Source organism: Garra rufa, chromosome 21 (assembly GCF_049309525.1).
Source record: "Garra rufa chromosome 21, GarRuf1.0, whole genome shotgun sequence".
Lineage (NCBI taxonomy): Eukaryota > Metazoa > Chordata > Actinopteri > Cypriniformes > Cyprinidae > Garra > Garra rufa.
In genome coordinates this window covers 41,620,364-41,639,630 of record NC_133381.1, presented here as the reverse complement: position 1 = coordinate 41,639,630, position 19,267 = coordinate 41,620,364, and the positions used below count along the sequence as shown (strand labels likewise).

The 19,267-nt window shown below is 35.6% G+C and overlaps 1 protein-coding gene across 1 annotated transcript; it reads left to right on the top strand.

Annotated features, from left to right (window-relative positions):
• Positions 1-1,982: 1,982 nt before the first annotated feature.
• prox2 (prospero homeobox 2) lies at positions 1,983-18,330 on the top strand. The gene is made up of 4 exons (XM_073827448.1): positions 1,983-3,403; positions 6,851-6,958; positions 14,276-14,470; positions 17,661-18,330. Exons 1-4 carry the CDS (start codon positions 2,030-2,032, stop codon positions 17,826-17,828), a joined length of 1,845 nt encoding a protein of 614 aa, XP_073683549.1. The 5' UTR covers positions 1,983-2,029; the 3' UTR covers positions 17,829-18,330.
• Positions 18,331-19,267: the final 937 nt, after the last annotated feature.

Here is a 19,267-nt window from a genome sequence, read left to right as displayed (position 1 = left end):
ATACTGTGTGATGTTCATGTTTATGACTGTATGTAAGTTAATTTTTTTTATGCCAAAAATCATTAGGATATTAGGTAAAGATCATGTTCCATGAAACTATTTTGTACATTTTCTATAGTATCCAGATTTTTCAAATAGTTGTATCTCAGACAAATTTTGTCCTATTTTAACAAAATATACCCTTTACGACTGGTTTTGTGGTCCAGGGTCACATATTTATATATTTAAAACACATAATAAACAGAACAAACTTATTTAAATAGTGTGGAACATAAATTAGATATGTCAAATGTTCTTTTATGTATATGAAATTGTTGAAGTTAATAGTTAATAGTGAGAATTGGTCTCCAAGTATGACCATTTTCTTCTGAGGAACATAGAAGACATCAAGAGAGACGTCTCAGTGTATTTAGTTCTTACAATGTAAGTCAATGATCAGCAAAATGGTTTGGATTTTCCAACAAACCTTCATCTTTTTGGTGTTGCTCAGAAGAAAGTCAGTCATCCATTTAGGTGAACTGTCTCTTTAATATCAAAACACAACAATAAAGTCAAAAAGGATCGAGAAAAATCAACTAAAAACTAAAAAAGGAAAATTGTATTGCTCTTTCACATCTCATATCTCATATATGAAATTGACCAAAGTGAGAAATATGACTAGATATGTCAACATTTCTTTAATGTACATAAAATTCACCAAAAGCGAAAGGTTTAAAGTAAAATTCAAGAAATGACTTTAATAAGGTGCTCTTAGTAGTTATTGAAGGACTGATGTTTACATTACCACAAAACTTACATCTATCTTTCTGAAAATGAAACCACAGACCTTTTTTTTTTTACTTATATATAAAAAGCCAATTACTAAGGAGAGATATGTTATTCTTTGTAGCAGGAAGCTTACAAACTAAATCAAAGGATCAAATCCTAATAGCCTATAATTTCAAGAGTTCCAGCAATAATAGCCAAAACACCTACATTAAAAATAGGATAAAACAAATACAGGTCTTAAATAGGTAAGTGACAGCATTATAGCCACTGAGCTACAAAATAACATGCTATATTTCTTATATTTATATATGTGAAACATAATAAACAGAACTTTTTTTTCTAAATAGTGTAAAATATTATTTAGATTTGTACATATATGCAATTCACTTTAAATAAAATCCACGAAACGACTTTAAAATATTAAGGACGTGTTCTTAGTACTGAAGGACACTTGTTTATATTACCATATTCGTCTGTTTGCCGTTTCTGATTGGCTGGCATGCTGATTAAGGGCGGACCTGGCCACGCCCATATGACTGGAGTGAGACGAGAGCGCGCTCGGAGCACACACTGTCAGTCAAGCGTCTCCAGAGCAACAGGTAAGAGCCCTTTCTGCTCTCATCACCTTCTGAAGTTTCTCTCATAAAACTGATGCTTTTATTAGATTAATTTATATCTCATTTTGAGAAAAAAAAATCTTTGTTGTAATTCTACTAATATGCAAAGAATATAGATGTGAAATGACAAACGCAAGACACGTACTCAAATATATATGTATGCTTCATAGACGTGTTTAAAGCGAACATTTACGATCAAAGTATGAAATAAGTCTGAAAGTATACTGTATATAAATATATATTTAGAAATATATAAAGATAATTAAAAAAAAGTCTGCGTGTTAATGTGGAAAAGAATGTTTAAACGTAATAAATGCACTTTAAACAAATAATACATTGTTTTTTGCTTCTGTATTTACTAATGTTACTCTTTTATCTTATGAAATCCTATGTGTAATTTGTTTTTAGCTCAAAAAAGTTAAACAGAATTATTTTCATATACAAAAAACAGCACTGAATCAATATGCATATATGTTTGAATACAACATTTGTTTGTGCACCATCTATCTTGCAAACAATTATGGACTGTTTATAATAATGTAAGACTGAGATATGAATGCTTATTTATTTCTGATTTTGTTTCTGAAAGTATTACAGACTACCACTTTCTAAGGCTAATTATTGTGCATAAGTCCAAGAAAAACATGAACCTGAGCCCGCCTGAACAAAGCATGCACAAGCCCAGCGACGGCTGCATGGAAGCCAGCAAAGCTGAGCATTTGCTCCCCTGTTTCCGCAGAAGCACGTACGACGAGCCTCTCGCTTCCTACCACAACGGCTCCATCATATCTCACCTTCTGCGTAAAACCATTCACAATAAACTCACGTCTCTTGACAACAACCTCCTTTACCTGCCCTCCGCAAATCCTGATCCTGAGTCCAACAGAACCGACGATTTTGCTCAAGAGGACCAGAGCAGCCTGTCCTTCAAAGATGAGGATGTGTCCACGAGCTCAGACGTCGAGCGACCTCTAAGCGAGCATCTCCAAGCCAAACGCGCCCGTGTGGAGAACATCATACGAGGCATGGCTGGTTCGCACGGAGAAGCTGAAAGCGAGTGCGAAGGTGTTCGCTGTAGACGAGACAAACGCAAGCAGAGGCTTCCACAACACCAGGAACCCAATCAGTCCAACGCCAAGACCAGCAAAGACGAGGAGTGTCACAAACTCAAGGAGCAGCTCCAAAGCATGCAACGTCTGCTGCATCAGCTCCAGGAGAAGATCTCTCATGTTTACGACCAGAATTACTCGGAGAATGAAGATGCGAGGTCAGAGCATGACGTGCAATCGAGTTTGAGGCTGGACGGCGGCGCGACTCAAAACAAAGACCAGGTTAAAGTCGAAACCGTTGGTTTCAGCTCGGACAGGGTGGTGAAGAACCTTCAGGAGACTCTTAAATGCGAGCTGACCAGAACTGTGAGCGAAAGCGTTGATATGGTCTTCAAGAAACTTTCCATGCCCCTACTAAATCAATCATCCCAGCCACAGCTGTGCAACAGTCCGGTGTATTCAGAAACTGAAAAGCGACTCCCAGAAGATTCTCCTTCGGAGCTGTCGGACTCTGATGAAAACGTCAAAAGCAGATCTGCGGAGCATTTTGAGAGCGACAGCCCGGAGCACCAAACCGAAGCCTTGTCTTTGGTGGTTCGCAAACCTTCTCTAAGCCAGGCAGTGAAGAGACCCTATCCTCTCCACCAGACGCCTTTTCAGTTCAGCTACGGCGCTCCTCTGCACGACAGCCAGATTCTGGAGCATCTTCTGAAGTACGGACCTCACTCCACTTTCTCCGCATTGCCCTGTCTGCCGCCGGCCTTGGAGAGAGCGTCCCCGGACGCCATGGAGCATCCGTGGGAAAGCGTCGCTATGAGATCCAAGGTGACCTCGGGGCATCTGGGTCAGCATCATCGCGCCGGACCTCCGGGACTGGTGTCTGTGGACACGCTTTGCCTGCCGCACGTCAAGATGGAGTGTGGAGATCTGCAGAGCATGGCTGAGAGGAGCTCCTTCATGTCGCTCAATATATCCTTTGAAAAATGCTCACCATTTGCTTATGTTTTTGAGTGAATGTCGTTTTTTTTTGTAACACTTGATTAGCATGCACTGTAAAAAGGTTTCACCAGTTTCAACTTAAAAACTTACAATTTTAAGTTAAATCAACTCATTTTTATTGTAATAAGTTAAAATGGCGTAGTTTTAAGTTGATTTAACTTACAAAGTAAGGAAGCTGCTGAATATGTTGAATATGGTGAAAAAGTTCGCATCGACAGTTTATTGGTTCTTATAAAGCTCATATTAATGCCTCGTTCTGCATAACCATATTTTAGATCATTAAGAACTAGCATAGTAAGTGTTAAAGTAGGAAATCAGCAGTTTGTTGAGGCAAAAGCCATAGTCCCCAAACTAAAGTGTGACCTTTTTTTTTTCTCTCTGAGGAACTTGTGCTATTATGAGAAGCGTCTCAGTTTTTATTTAGTTCAATGGTGAGTCAAAATGGTTTGGTCTCAAGCATTCTTCATCTTTAATTTATTTTTGGTGTTGTCAGTCATACATTTCGTCACTTAAAACACCACAATAAATGTCAAAAACGATTAAGAAATCATTCAATTATATCTTTCTCAACTTAAATGAAAGCACTTTTTTTTAAGTAAATTTTTTCTTCTATTTATTCTGAAATGTATTAGTAAAAATAAAAATGGTAACACTTGCTTTTCTAGCTTAGATTTTTTGTCCTGATTCCAGCCAAAATATCTAAAAATTCTTAAATCAAGAAGGATTTTCTAGATAAGTAAAAATAATTTTCTTGTTTTCAGAAAAAACAACTGAAAATTAAGTGAGTTTTTGCTTAGAACAAGCCAAAAAAATCTGCCAATGGGGTAAGAAAAAAAATCTTATTTCAAACAGAAAACAAGATTATTTTTCTTACCCCCATTGGCAGATTATTTTGCTTGTTTCAAGCAAAAATTTTCTTAATTTTGACTTTTTTTTTCTGAAAACAAGACAATAACTTTTACTCATCTAGAAAATCCTTCTTGATTTAAGAATTTTTAGATATTTTGGCTGGAAACAAGACAAAAAAATCTAAGCTAGAAAAGCATTTTTTTTGCAGTGTATAGCTTAGATAATGCATTCAATAACTAACAACTTATTTTTGAAGCATTCATTAATATCGGTTAAATAGAAAAGAAATGCATGCTTTTATTGTTTATTTGTGTTGACAGTGCATTGATTGTTAATATATACAATGTCTTATTTTAAAACATACAGTATTAGTAAATGTTGAACAGAAGCATTGTTCACTGATAGTTTATGTGTTTCCATAAAAATAGGCATAAATGAGTCACCAGTTGTCATTCAGTGTGAGTATAGAGTAATAAAATGAGTGTGGAGAGCAGTTCTGATCATTTGATTGTGGGATGAGAAGGAAACACAAGGAAAAACTACTTAAAAGCAGGAGAAGCGTCTTCATTTAACCTTACTGTCTCCCAGACCGAGATGAGTAATTTTTCAGTTTTATATCTACAATTTGGTAAAGATTTTTAGCGTGCGAATGTGCCACAAATGTGTGGTGTCTAATGTAGGATCAGCCTGGTGTTTCAGGAGTCACAGGAAGGCATTTTTATCTATGGATTATGTTCTTTGTTTAGCTTCAGCTGCTTTTGAAACATCCCCCTCTTTGTTTAGTTGACTGTTTTTATTTAATATATAGTAGTTAACATTGAGATATTGCTGAACAAACTACCAGCTCTCGAGCTCGGGCGAACAATCGTTGAATTGAGTGCAGCGGTGAGCAGTTCCACTAACGCAGACTTCAAGGAGAATTTTTGCTTTGATCTCAGTAACCCCAAAGAAAATTGTAGCATCTTCTTTAATCTGGGCTCAGTAATGACTTTAAGTCCAGGAAAAGACAAATAAAAAGGAATACAAGGCTTTGATAAGAATTGTTAGGAACAAAAGCCAATTTTCAAAGGCAGAAAAAGCAACAGTTTCTCTTCTGGAAATTCTCTGATTTTTTTTTCCGCTCAGACTTGAAAAGGTGCGGAATATGTTTCTGCACTCTCAATGTGATTGGAGTGGATGAGAGAGGTCACTTTTGGTTGTTTGTGAAAAGCAAGCTCTCAGCCGTCATTATACACCATCATCAATGCTCGGAGTGTCGCAGACGTATGTGACGATATCAGAAAACCTTGGCTTTTAAACGTCATTAGATTTATATAATGTGCATTTCAATATTGTGGATCTTTGGAAACAATGGTTTAAGGAGAGACACTGCAGGCAAAAATGCTGTTTTTCATGCACCTGTCAAATTTGAGATTTTGGTGTTTCATAAATGGCTTTTTTTCAGACTAGTGGAAAGAAAACACCCAAAAGACACTGTCAAGTCTTTCTTTTATAGCACTTTATCTATTTGTGTCAATAGATTTCAATTACAATACAGATTTTTTCTTAAAATGGCTTTTTTCTCCTACGCTGAGCCATAAATCTCCACTTACACAAACCAATTTTACGTTTGTAATCCTGTCTATATCCTGAAGTTTTTTCACAGAGGGATTTGTTCAGATATAATTTGCTTGATTATATACATTTTATTCCTTAAAAATGGCACAAATATAGTGTTTTCTGTCTGTTCTAATTTTTTTCTGAATTATGGAGTGACAAAATGAGATATGCAAAATCCCCTCTGCGAAAAAAAACATTTACTCTAAAATGTCAAAAAAAAAAAAAAATAAACAAGAATTTTGAAACTGACTTCATCCAGTGTTTAGATTTTTGTGCTAGAAATGTATGCAAATTTAATCAATGGCTCATTTGCATATTTAAACATAAGATTTTAGAAAACTTGCAATGCTGAAAAATGTTTGCAATTATCAAAGTAAGTAAGGTGATAACTATTAGTTAATTTTTTTTATCCTATTCACCAGCAGTGTCTCGCCTTAATAACAGCAGCGGTTTGTGCTTTACATTTCTGCTTCGTTACGAAGATGCAATCAATGTAGAGCGGCTTTCTAGTATTATTTGGTGCTTTTTAAGAAAGAAGCTCTTTTTTAAAGTTCTGTTCAGACGTAAAGGCCGTAAGCTGATCTTCTCCATCCTCGCTGTGTTTCGCAGAAAAGCAATTACTATGAGCAGATACGGAGCGAACGGTTCAGATTGGAGGTCTCTAATTGAAGTCCTTAATCTAATTTGTTTGGCTCTTTCTCTAGTTAGCACATGCTGTCGTGTCTTAATCGACTCTCTGGTCAATACAGAGCTGTTCAGCTGTTCATTCATTTGGGCGATGAACAGGACATATTGATGCTTGTTTGTTTGGGGATGTGTTTGCTGTTTGAGTATTAAAATGCATGTGAATTGAGCTCTGTAAGTTCACATGCATGAAGGGTTAGGCAGCTTTGATAGCTGTGTCATGTTTGGCAGATCTTCAAAGAAAAGCATTTATGGTGAGGTTTTTGAGGCCTTGACTCTTCTCACATTCAGGAAGGTCTGACCCCAAACCATCTGAAGAAAGCCAAGCTGATGTTCTTCTACACACGCTACCCCAGCTCAAATCTGCTCAAGAACTTTTTCCCTGATGTCAAGGTATGTCACGTTTTAACAGATTATGCCTCTGATAATATTAATTCTTGTTTTTCAGAAACAGATAGATCAATAATACGCCTATTTATTTTAGTGAGTGATGTTTCGAGCAAAACTTTATTTGATAGAAATATACAGTTCCTTGCAAAAGTATTCATACCCCTTCATTTTTTTCACATTTTGTTTTGTTAAACTGCTTTAAATTAGTTTCTCCCCACATCAATTTACACTCCATACACCATAATAATGACAAAGCAAAAACCAGATTTGCAAATGTTACAAATGTATTAAAAATCAAACACTGAAATAAGTAGATTGCATAAGTATTCATAACCTTAACTCAGTCCATAGTTGAAGCACCTTTACAGCCTCAAGTCTTTTTGGGTCTGATGTGACAAGCTTTGCACATCTGCATTTGGCAATTATCTGCCATTCTTTGCCTCACCTTTTCACCTCTCCAGCTCTGTCAGCTTGGATGGGGGCTGGCAGACACTTTCTAGAGTCCTAGTTGTTCCAGTTGTCTTCCATTATGGAGAATGCTTCTGTCAACCTTCAATGCAGCAGATTTGTTTCTGAACTCTTCTCTAGATCATTGCCTTAACGCAAGTCTGTCACTGAGCTCTACAGGCAGTTATCTTGGTTTTTGCTCTGATCTGCATTTTCAGCTGTTAGACCTTTTCTAAATCAGACTCATTCAAATGAATTTGCCAGTTTAACTCCACTCCAAGTGTAGGAACATCTAGAAGCAATATGAATGCTCCTGAGATACATTTCCAGTGTCCCAGAAAAGGGTATGAATACTTATGCAACGGGATCTTTTCAGTTTTTCTAATTTTCTAATAAATTTTCAAAGTTGTTACGAACCTGTTTTGTGCTTTGTCATTATGGTGTATGAGATGTAGATTGATGTGGAAAAAAAAGTAATTTAAAGCAGTTTAACATAATGCTGCAACAAAACAAAATGTGAAAAAAATGCAAGGCACTGTAAAAATGGCATTATATTAAATAACATTAATAATTTCTTAATTATTTTGTGTGTTATTTATTCATATTTCTATTTATTTATTTATAAATATTTTTATTCTAATAAACAGTTACAATCAGCAGTCAAATCAAAAATCTTTTTAATGTTTACACTCTTAAAAATAAAGGTTCTTTATTGGCATCAATTGTTCTATAAATGCAGAAAAGGTTCTTTATAGTCAAAAAAGGTTTTAAAATGTTCTTCAAAATGATTCTTTTAGGAACTGTTCACTGAAAGGTTCTTGAAAAATGATTCTTCTATGGCATCACTGCAAAAACACCCTTTAGGAACCTTTATTTTTAAGAGGTAATTACGATGAATTATATTTAACAATATTAATATTATTTAAGAATAATAAAAAATATTCACCTTATTAATCAGTTTGGCTAGAGTAATAATATATATAATGGTTCTTCTAATAAAACACAAATTTACATGTTAATTTGTTCATCTCTCAATCATCATTGGATGCATTGCATTAAATGTTTGGATCATTTCAATCATTTCAACTTTCTAAAATATATTATTAGAGATATAGAGTAATAATATATATAATGGTTCTTCTATGGCATCACTGCAAAAACACCTTTTTGGAGCCTTTATTTTTAAGTGTGGATTATATTTGTGAATAATAATAAAGGGTTAATAATATTATTTAAGAATAATAAAAATATTCACCCTATTAATCAGTTTTGCTCTGGAAATCACTTTGAATCGTAGTGGATTGTTTACGTATAAATTCAGAAATATCCATCCTGGTGCTTTTAGCAAAAATACAGAATATTAACACAAATTCAGATGTTTATTTGTTCATCTCTCAATCATCATTGAATTGCATTGCTGTATATGTTTGGATGATTTAAATCTCGACTTATTAAGACATATTATTGGAGATATAGAGTAATAATATATATATATATATATATAATGGTTCTTCTATGGCATCACTGCAAAAACAGTTTTTTGGAGCATTTATTTTTAAGAGTGTGATGAATTATATTTGTGAATAATAATAAAATGTTAATAATATTATTTAAGAATAATCAAAAATATTCACCCTATTAATCAGTTTTGCTCTGGAAATCACTTTGAATCGTAGTGGATTGTTTACGTATAAATTCAGAAATATCCATCCTGGTGCTTTTAGCAAAAATACAGAATATTAACACAAATTTAGACGCTTGAGCAAATATTCCTGGATGTTAGGACGGCAGTCATTGAATTGCTGGTTTAACTTTGACAAAGTTAAAAGAGGAGTTTCTCAAGTCAGCAAAAGGAGACAAAAGAGGCGGCGGAGAGGAGCACAACCTCCTCTATTCAGCGTTAACCCTTCAGCTCGCCAGCTTTCAGCACACACAATAGCAGAGCGCTGAGCCGCCGATAGTGAGGGCAGGATAGGCCCTACAACAACACGCGCATCCTGTGAGTGTGTAACGTGTCCTGAGGCACAAGTGTTGTGATGAGTCGACACAACAGGAAAAAGCACGTCCAGCTGAGCGCTTGTGTGTTATTTCTGACTCTCCTGTTTAACATGTAGAGTCCACTGCAGGTGAATAGGGTAAAAAAAATAACTAATAGTTATCGCCTTACTTACCCAGTTGATTGATTACATTGATAATTGCAAACAAGTTTTCTGAAATGTTAGGTTTAAATATGCAAATGATCCATTATTTAATGAAATATGCGCTCATTTGCATACATTTCTAGTACAAAAATCTAAACAGTGGATGAAGTCAGTTTCAAAATTCTTGTTTTTTTTTGTGACCCTGGACCACAAAACCAGTCATAAGTGTAAATTTGTCGAAATTAAGATTCTTTCGTCATCTGAAAGCTGAGTAAATAAGCTTTCAATTGATATATTGTTTGTTAAAATTGGACAATGTTTGTCTGAGATACAACTATTTGAAAACCTGGAATCTTGAGGGTGCAAAAAAAATCTAAATATTGAGAAAATCGCCTTAAAAGTTGTCCAAATGAAGCTCTTAGCAATGCATATTACTAATCAAAAATCAAGTTTTTAAATATTTATGGTAGATAATTTACTAAATATCTTCATGGAACATGATCTTTACTTAATATGCTAGGGAATACAATGTTTTATAAAATCAAGCAAATTATTTATAAACAAATCCCTCTGTAAAAACCTTCAGGATATACACAAGAATAAAAATGTAAAGTTTGGTGTAAGTGCTACTGAAGTGGAGATTTATATCTCAGTGTAGGAGAAAAAAACTCATGGCCTTTAAAAATATGGATTATAATTGAAATCTATTGACACAAATAGATAAAGTGCTATAAAAGAAACACTTAACAGTGTCTTTTGGGTGTTTTCTGTCCACTAGTCTGAAAAAAACACTTCATGAAACACCAAAAACAGTGTTTTTGTCTGCAGTGTCTCTCCTTAAGACCCAGGGTCAGGAAACTGTTCCACTTGTTTTAAGCATTTTGTTTAAATAAAATGAACTTTTAAGTACCTGTGCCAAAACCAGCTTAGACAATGAAGGACCACTATAAAGCAATGCATCTCTCTAGTATTAGATTAGTAGAGCAAATATGTTTTTAAATGGCAGATTCGTAAACTATCATCCAAATATCTTAAATATGCACTAAGTATCATTAGATATTTAAAATTACTAACCCTAAACCAAAGCCTTAAGTGAAACTTCACTCTTGTCTTTTAATAAATTGCACATAAATGAAGAAACTTTACTTGTAAAATTTTAATCGTTGAAAGTGACCTAAGTTACTAGGTAATTGAGTTAGCCAATAAATATCACTAAACCACATTATACCGATATTTTGGTGTGAGGAAAAGCATTGTGGAGTTGTGAGTGAATTAGTGAGCTTGATGTAAGTGTGAACGAGAAATACTGATGAAGCCTTACTTTAAATCCTGTGGTCAAAAAGATCTGATGTTAAATAAACATTTCCTTAAATGTAATGCTAAATAAATCAAGCCATTATATAGAGTGAATTCTTCAAAAATAAATAAACGAATTAATTAAAAATTGAGAGAAATTGCTAGTACATTTCACAAATAATCACTAAGACACACCAAGTAACACATTAAACTAAATGTGAATTTTGGAGTAGAAAGACTGAAATAGTATTTTCTTGCTAAATGTACTCCAGTCATCTTTGTTTGATTTACAACATTGAAACATCATTATTTACAGTGCATAAAACACAGTAAAACTAGACTTTTTATATGTAACCAATTAAAATGCATTTAAATCTGTTAAATAATGTCACTGAATCACTGCACAAATGAATTATTATTTAATCAGATGACATGACTTTACCTATGAGCAAATCCAAATAATGTTTTACATGTTTATTTGAGAATGAGAGCAAGGCAGTATAGCTACATTTAAAGATTTGGAGTACTTTTTGCCCCGGCAACAATGTATTGCAGATTATATATATAAAAAAAAAAATAATAATAATAATAATAATAATGCTTCATTTATGCATTTTAGAGATCAAGGATGCTTTACAATAATGGTACAATCAAACATAGACAGTGAACAGTCATAGGCAAACACAAAAAAGCAGGTCCTAGCATTAGAAGCTTGTCTGATAATATTACTTAGTCAGGTTTGAAGCTGGTGTTTTATGAAGGATTGGTTAACTCGGTTAGTAATGGGATGTTTTTTGACCCAGCAATTGCAGCAAATTTACATCATATGTGCACATAGGGCCTTGTTAAACCACTTTTATTTTTATCCAAATTCTATTATATTTTACTCAAATTATGTTTTTTTGTTAGAATTTTTCTGGATTCTTTTTAATGGTTTAATTAAACTTGTAATACTCAAAAAGAATGTCTAATCAATTGATTTTCTTGAAAAAAAAACATAATTCTGTGTTGTCTATTTCATTTTTCTAGATTTATGATTTAATTTTTTTTACTATTTTTTTATTTACAATTTAATTAATCTTTTAAATTGTAATCAAATAAATTATTAATAAAAGTATATTAATATAATATATAAATTATTTTTACTTTCTAGCAAAGTGTTGCACAACAGAGGTTTGCTGTTAAAATTAAAAAAATGGAAGACATTTATTTGTTTATTTTGTTTAAAAATGATATTCCTTAAAAAACATTTGTCAAAAGTTTTGATAATTTATTATTATTATTATTTGTAGTAGTAGTAGTAGTATTAAACTGAAAAAAAAGTAGAAAAACAATTTCACTCAGAAATTGCTAAAGATTTTCACATTAAACATTAAACACACACATTAAACATGAATTTTTGAAGCAGAAAGTCTGAAATATTATTTTCTTGTACTTTATTTACAACTATGAAAATGAACATTCTACTGTACAATAGTAATATTTGTCATAATTTTTTCAAATTTCATGTAACTTTGTTTTTGTGTGTATCTGACAATTATCACTTATCACTAAAATCAATGATTCCATCTGTATTTTCTGCATCATGGAAATCATATGTAACTAGTGCACAACAGTGTGGCACAAAAGTGTAGTATGTTACCAGTCCGTGACATTTAATTAGCCAAATAGTATACAAATACACAAATAAGACACATGAGGAGGTCATCACAGGTCTCTCCTGACCCCTGAGATCAGTAAGGAGAGTCACGGCCGACTCTTCTGTGGGAAGTCGCAGCAGACAAAGGCTGGGATAATCCCAGTGTCCGATTCCATTCCCGTCAGCCGAAGTCACTCAGAAAGACGTCTCGCGCTCCGCCGTTTCTCACAGTCCGCGTGAAGAAGCGTCTTTGAGCCCTTGGGCAGGTTTTAGCTCTTTCTGCCCTCGTGTTATCGGATGAGCAGTTAGAATAACAGGGCTAATGTGAAGACAGAGTTTCATCTGCTGTTTGGATAGATGTTATTCTAACTGCTGGGAAAGACTACAGCTGATTAAACAGATTGTGTTGCTGAAAATAGTTTAAAAAGCAAACGCTTTACACCATCATTGCCAGAATAACAACAATAAAAATCTAAACTTGTGTTATTAAGATCTTCTGTTAATAGGTGTTTCAGAATCTCTGTGATGTGCGTCTGTGGGATTTTGACACCTGTTTTATCATAAATCAAATTACTATATATGTGACCCTGGACCACAAAACCAGTCATAAGGTTAAATTTTACAAAACTGAGAAGTATATATCACATGAAAGCTCAATAAATAAGCTTTCTATTGATGTATGGTTTGTTAGGATAGGACAATATTTGCCCGAGATACATCTATTTGAATATCTGGAATCTGAGGGTGCAAAAAATCAAAATACTGAGAAAATCACCTTTGAAGTTGTCCAAATTAGGTTCTTAACAATGCATATTACTAATCAAAAATTACATTTTAATATATTTATAGTAGGAATTTTACAAAAAATCTTCATGGAACATGATCTTTACTTAATTTCCTAATGATTTTTGGCATAAAGGAAAAATCAATAATTTTGACCCATACAATGTATTTTTGGCTATTGTTACAAATATACCCCAGCGACTTAAGACTAAGGTTTTGTGGTCCAGGGTCACATATATGTGAGATATGTTAGAGCTAGAGTTGGGTACTGACACAGATTTCACGGTTCAATTCGATTCTGATCTCAATTTGTTTCAGTCAGTTTGGATAAATATCAGATGCATTTTCACCAGTTTCAACATAAAAACTTAAGATTTTAAATTAAATCAACTCATTTTTATTGTAATAAGTTACAATGACTTGTAGTTTTAAGCTGATTAAGGCAGCTGCTAAACTTAAGTTTTTAGGTTGAAACTGGTGAAAACTTTTTGCAGTGTACATTATTTTTCTTAAGAAAAAACTATACAGGGATCTCTGTCAGTTGATGCATCAATTTAATATTAATGGTAAAAATGAAGAACCAAATAAAAAACCCAAAATGAATTAATTCAATTTCTAACCCTAACCCTATTAAATTAAAATGCTATTGACATTTAGACATAATTAATGCTTAAATAAGCACTGATTATGTCTATAAATCAGTATCTTAATTATTTCTCTTTGTTGAAATATGAACATTTAATCTGTGGCTGTGAAAAAACGTTATGACAGATTTGTTGTTAAATAAGACATCACTAACATATTAAATACATAATGAATGTGAATCTATTTAACAAATGCTTTATGGGCAATGCATGTCTTTCCTTAAGGGATAATGCAACACTCAGTGACATTGTTTACAGGCTTTTTTAAGTTTTATCGATGTCTTTCCACAGTTACAAACATTACTCGTTCGTGAGCTTCAACATAACATTCATCTGACACTTGTATTTTGTAATATTTCCCTGTTTTTAGTTCAATCGCTGCATAACGTCTCAGCTGATCAAGTGGTTCAGTAACTTCAGAGAGTTCTACTACATCCAGATGGAGAAGTTTGCTCGTCAAGCCATCGTAGACGGCGTTAATGATGTGAAAGACATATCCATCAACAGAGAGTCCGAGCTCTTCCGCGCCCTCAACATGCACTACAACAAAGCCAATGACTTCCAGGTACTTGCACGTCTACACGAGTCACCATATCAGCAGAGCAAATAATTCATGAAAATATGATAACATTCATGTTTGCTTAAAATAAGGATGTTAAACATCTGAGAGAACTACAGTCTTATTATTAGCCGAATTAAAGGAATATTCTGGTAAACAGCATTGTTGATTATTTCTTCAAAAAAAGCAAAAACTGAGTACAAAGTTACAGTAATGCAATTAAAATTGAAATAAATGGGGCCGATCTATTAATTTAAATGCTGAAATTTTTTTATAGTTTAAATTTAAAAAAAAAATAATTATTCTGTTTAAACACATGTATTGTTTGAGCTTAAAGCCGTTTAATTCATAATTAGTATGCTGTTTTAGGGTTTACAGTGTTAAGTTGTCATGAACTAGTAAAACTGTGGATATAACTTGGTTAATGGTTAGTAAATGTTTTTTTTTTACACTAAAAGGTCAAGAATATATGGAACATTCTGAATGAGGAACGTTTGAGTTTTACAGAAATGTGGGTCAATTAAGTTATTAAAAGCTACTAATTGAAATGACATTTATCATATGCTAAATAAAGTTAATTTGGTTCAGCTTTGGCTTTTAAATGGAGTGTCCTTTTAAAATGTACATCAGAGAGTTAGAAAGAGTTAAAGTGTGAACTTCTGTGGTAAGATGTTGTGTTTTGGATGCTGATCTGCAGCATGGCACGCTGGTGCGTTGGTGATTCCAACAAGGCTTAACCATTATAGTCCATTTTAGTTGGTAAACCAGCATAAACCAGCCCAGACCAGCAGGTTGCCGGTCTAAGCCGGTCGGCTGTCCTCGCTCTGACCTGCGTGTGGAGCCGCACCTGTAGCTGCCGGCCGTAGACCCCCATTATTCCAGAGCCCTGCATCAAACTGTGGGAAGAGGAAGCTGCAGCATCTGCTAAAACAACTTGAGATTACGGCCAGGCCACGCCTGACTGCTGTTTGGATTGCTACTGATGCGAAAGAAGCCAGAAATCCCAAGAGTGCCGGGCCGGCCGATGGGAACGAGCAGAGACAGTTGTCTTTACACTTAGCACCAAGACATTCCTTTCCCAGGGCCCGCTTTTGTGTCTGGAGATGCACGAGAAACAAACGTGTCAACAGATAGCGGAGCTACTCTTGGGGAAATAATGCCAGCGGATAGATCCACCTTCTTCCCACCCTCACACCCGAGCCGGGTCCTTCAAAGTGTGTGAAGCGCTGCCTGAATTCCTGCGATGGGAACCGGGCCCTTTCATGCATTTTCCGAGCAGTTAAGTTCGAAGCAACAGGCTCCAAAAAATCAAAGCGTCCATCCACAGCGCTCTCCTAATGATTCTGACACTGTATTTGCTTTATTGCCACAGTGAACACAGAACCAAGAATCATTGCGCTTTAAAACCAGAGCATTAAAGATGGTGCTATGCGCTGTCCTCACACACTGAGGCTGAGATGCAATTACGCTGCACCATCAAGACCATACAAACTTACCATCACTCAAGGTGTTGTTAGGTGTCTCTAAGCTAGTCTATTCTGGGTGGTTGTTAGGTGGTTGCTAAGGCATTCTAGGTGGTTACTAAGGTGTTGTTAGGTGGTTTCTAGACTAGTGTGTTTTGAGTGGTTGTTAGGTAGTTGCTAGGGCATTCTAGGTGGTTACTAAAGTGTTGTTAGGTGGTTTCTAGGCTAGTGTGTTTTGGGTTGTTGTTAGGTAGTTGCTAGGGCATTCTAGGTGGTTACCAAGGTGTTGTTAGATGGTTTCTAGGCTAGTGTGTTTTGGGTTGTTGTTAGGTAGTTGCTAGGGCATTCTAGGTGGTTACCAAGGTGTTGTTAGGTGGTTTCTGGGCTAGTGTGTTCTGGGTGGTTGTTTATATATTTTAGGTTGTTGATAAGATGATATTGAAAGTTTTGCTTGGTGGTTGCTAAGGTGTTCTGGGTGGTTTCTAGGTGCTAGCATGAGTGTTGTATGTTGTATGGTGTTTACCATAGCATTCTGGATGTTGCTAAGGTGTTGTTTGGTGGTTTCTAGGCTGGGTGGTTGTTTAGGCATTTTAGGTTGTTGATAGGGTGTTCTGAATGGTTGTTAGTTGGTTGGTAGGTGCTTTCATGGATGTTCCAGGTGGTTGCTAAGGCATTTTAGGTTGTCGTAAGGGTATTCTGGGTGGTTGTTACTAGGGTATTCTGGATTGCCAAAATATTGTTTTGTATGTGGTTTCTAGGCTAGTGTGTTTTGGGTGGTTGCTAGGCTGTTCTGGGTGGTTGCTAGGCTAGTGTGTTTTGGGTGGTTGCTAGGCTGTTCTGGGTGGTTGTTAGGTAGTTGCTAAGCTAGTGTGTTTTGGGTGGTTGCTAGGCTGTTCTGGGTGGTTGTTAGGTAGTTGCTAGGCTAGTGTGTTTTGGGTGGTTGCTATGGTGTTCTTTTAGGTGGTTTCTAAGGTTTTCTGGGTGGTTATGTGGTTGCTTAGCCTAGTGTGTTTTAGGTGGTTGCTAGGTTGTTCTGGGTGGTTGTTAGGTGGTTGCTAGGCTAGTGTGTTTTGGGTGGTTGCTAGGCTGTTCTGGGTGGTTGTTAGGTAGTTGCTAGGCTAATGTGTTTTGGGTGGTTGCTAGGGTGTTCTTGTTAGGTGGTTTCTAAGGTGTTCTGGGTGGTTAGGTGGTTGCTAGCCTAGTGTGTTTTAGGTGGTTGCTAGGTTGTTCTGGGTGGTTGTTAGGTGGTTGCTAGTCTAGTGTTTTTAAAGTAGTTGCTATGGTGTTCTTGTTAGGTGGTTTCTAAGGTGTTCTGGGTGGTTAGGTGGTTGCTAGCCTAGTGTGTTTTAAGTGGTTGCTAGGTTGTTCTGGGTGGTTGTTAGGTGGTTGCTAGTCTAGTGTTTTTAAAGTAGTTGCTATGGTGTTCTTGTTAGGTGGTTTCTAAGGTGTTCTGGGTGGTTAGGTGGTTGCTAGCCTAGTGTGTTTTAAGTGGTTGCTAGGTTGTTCTGGGTGGTTGTTAGGTGGTTGCTAGTCTAGTGTTTTTAAAGTAGTTGCTATGGTGTTCTTGTTAGGTGGCTTCTAAGGTGTTCTGAGACTAAAATTTCTGACTGCTACTCCTCCTGTTTTCCTTCCTTTAGCACTCAACTGTAGAAATACAGCTAATTATGTCTGTATACATTGCTTGAGTCATTGATGTTGTACAGTGATTAATGTGTGTTGTAAATGTCCCTCAGGTTCCAGACCGGTTTCTGGAGGTTGCGGAACTCACTCTTCAGGAGTTCTACAGTGCCATTTCCCTCTCCAAAGACACAGACCCCTCCTGGAAAAAAGCCATCTACAAGGTCATCTGCAAACTAGACAGTGATGTTCCCGAGGACTTCAAATCACCCTCCTACCTGTAAACAGACAAAACAGTGCCACCTACAGGACGCTATCATTCAAGTATCAATCATAAATGTTCCTTTTTATAAGTGAATCGTCTGCTTTATATAAAAAAAAAATCTAAATATATATTCTAAGTATTTTGCTGTTGACTGAAATGCGTGTGTACGCCAGCGAGTTTCATGTTGTCTGTGGAATAGGTTTGTTTATTAATAGTTTGGATTTTAGGTTTCAGTGTAATATATATTTGCTTTCACAATGCCACTGTAGACAAAGGTGTGCTGTGTTTTTACTTCAAATGTTCTGGTTTTGAAATGAAAAAACAGATTTGTGTTTTAATGTGGATTTGTCTGAGTTTCCTCTGTGGAGTATCTCATCAAACATCTGTAATAATTATTTAATAAAGGTGTAAATAATCATCATTTAGCTGTAAAATAGATGGAATATTGACGTTTACAAACAAAAACAATATTGCATGTAGAAGCAGTTTCCTGACATATTTATCATGTACATTAGTTTGGATATTATTGTTTATGTAGCAGTGTTATTTTTTGTTTTATTAAAAAAAAAAAGATTAATATTGTTGCAGTTAATATGTTTTTATTATGGTTCAGAGTTATTTGCTTTCTTTAAACTCAAAACGATGCTGAACAGTGACTGAATGAGAAAGTGCTGCGTTAAGATTCTCCTTTTGTTTCCACATCAAACAGCAGCATCATGTGCGTTCGGCACAATGACACCGTTTCCATTTTAGGATGAACTAAGCCTCCTTTACCCTTTCAGAGCTCCTAAGCGCTGTTCTCCTGTCCTGCTAACTGGACGTGCCCCGTGTAAGTGCGTAAAGCTCCATTGAAAACATCTTTCCGCGATTCCAGGCCACTAAGGTGAAACTAATCCAGGACATAAAGGGCGCGCAGGAAAGTATGCTGCGCACATTGTTTCCTGTGGCCAATTCAAGGCACATTTCTAAGGCCGCATTCATTGTGAGGGACACGCGAGCTCTCGCGCCGACCGTGTCTTAAAAACAACAACAATGCATTCTCTCCTCGTGAGTAATGTGCAACATGACCTCATAGCAGAGATCTGCAACCGCTGCAGAATTCCAGCCGCGCAGCTGCTCTTCCTCCAAGCACCCGCGCAGTCGACTCATCACTCCAGTCTGGTGCATTCACACTAAACTACCTTCACATTCTGTTATTAAGTTGGTGTGAGAAAGCCAACTTACTGAAATGCTAACTTAATATTATTCTTCTTCTTCTTCTGAGACTACTTTCTGACTGCTCCTCCTCGAGCTTTAACTCTACAAACTCCAAACTCAGTCCAGATCTTCAGACTGATCTGACTCCAGTTGCTGGATCTTTTCTAACTGATCCGACTTAAGATTTTCCTAAAAATAACCAATAAAACTGGGGAAAATCCCATAGACTTACATTGACGAAATGTTCAAATGATCAACACT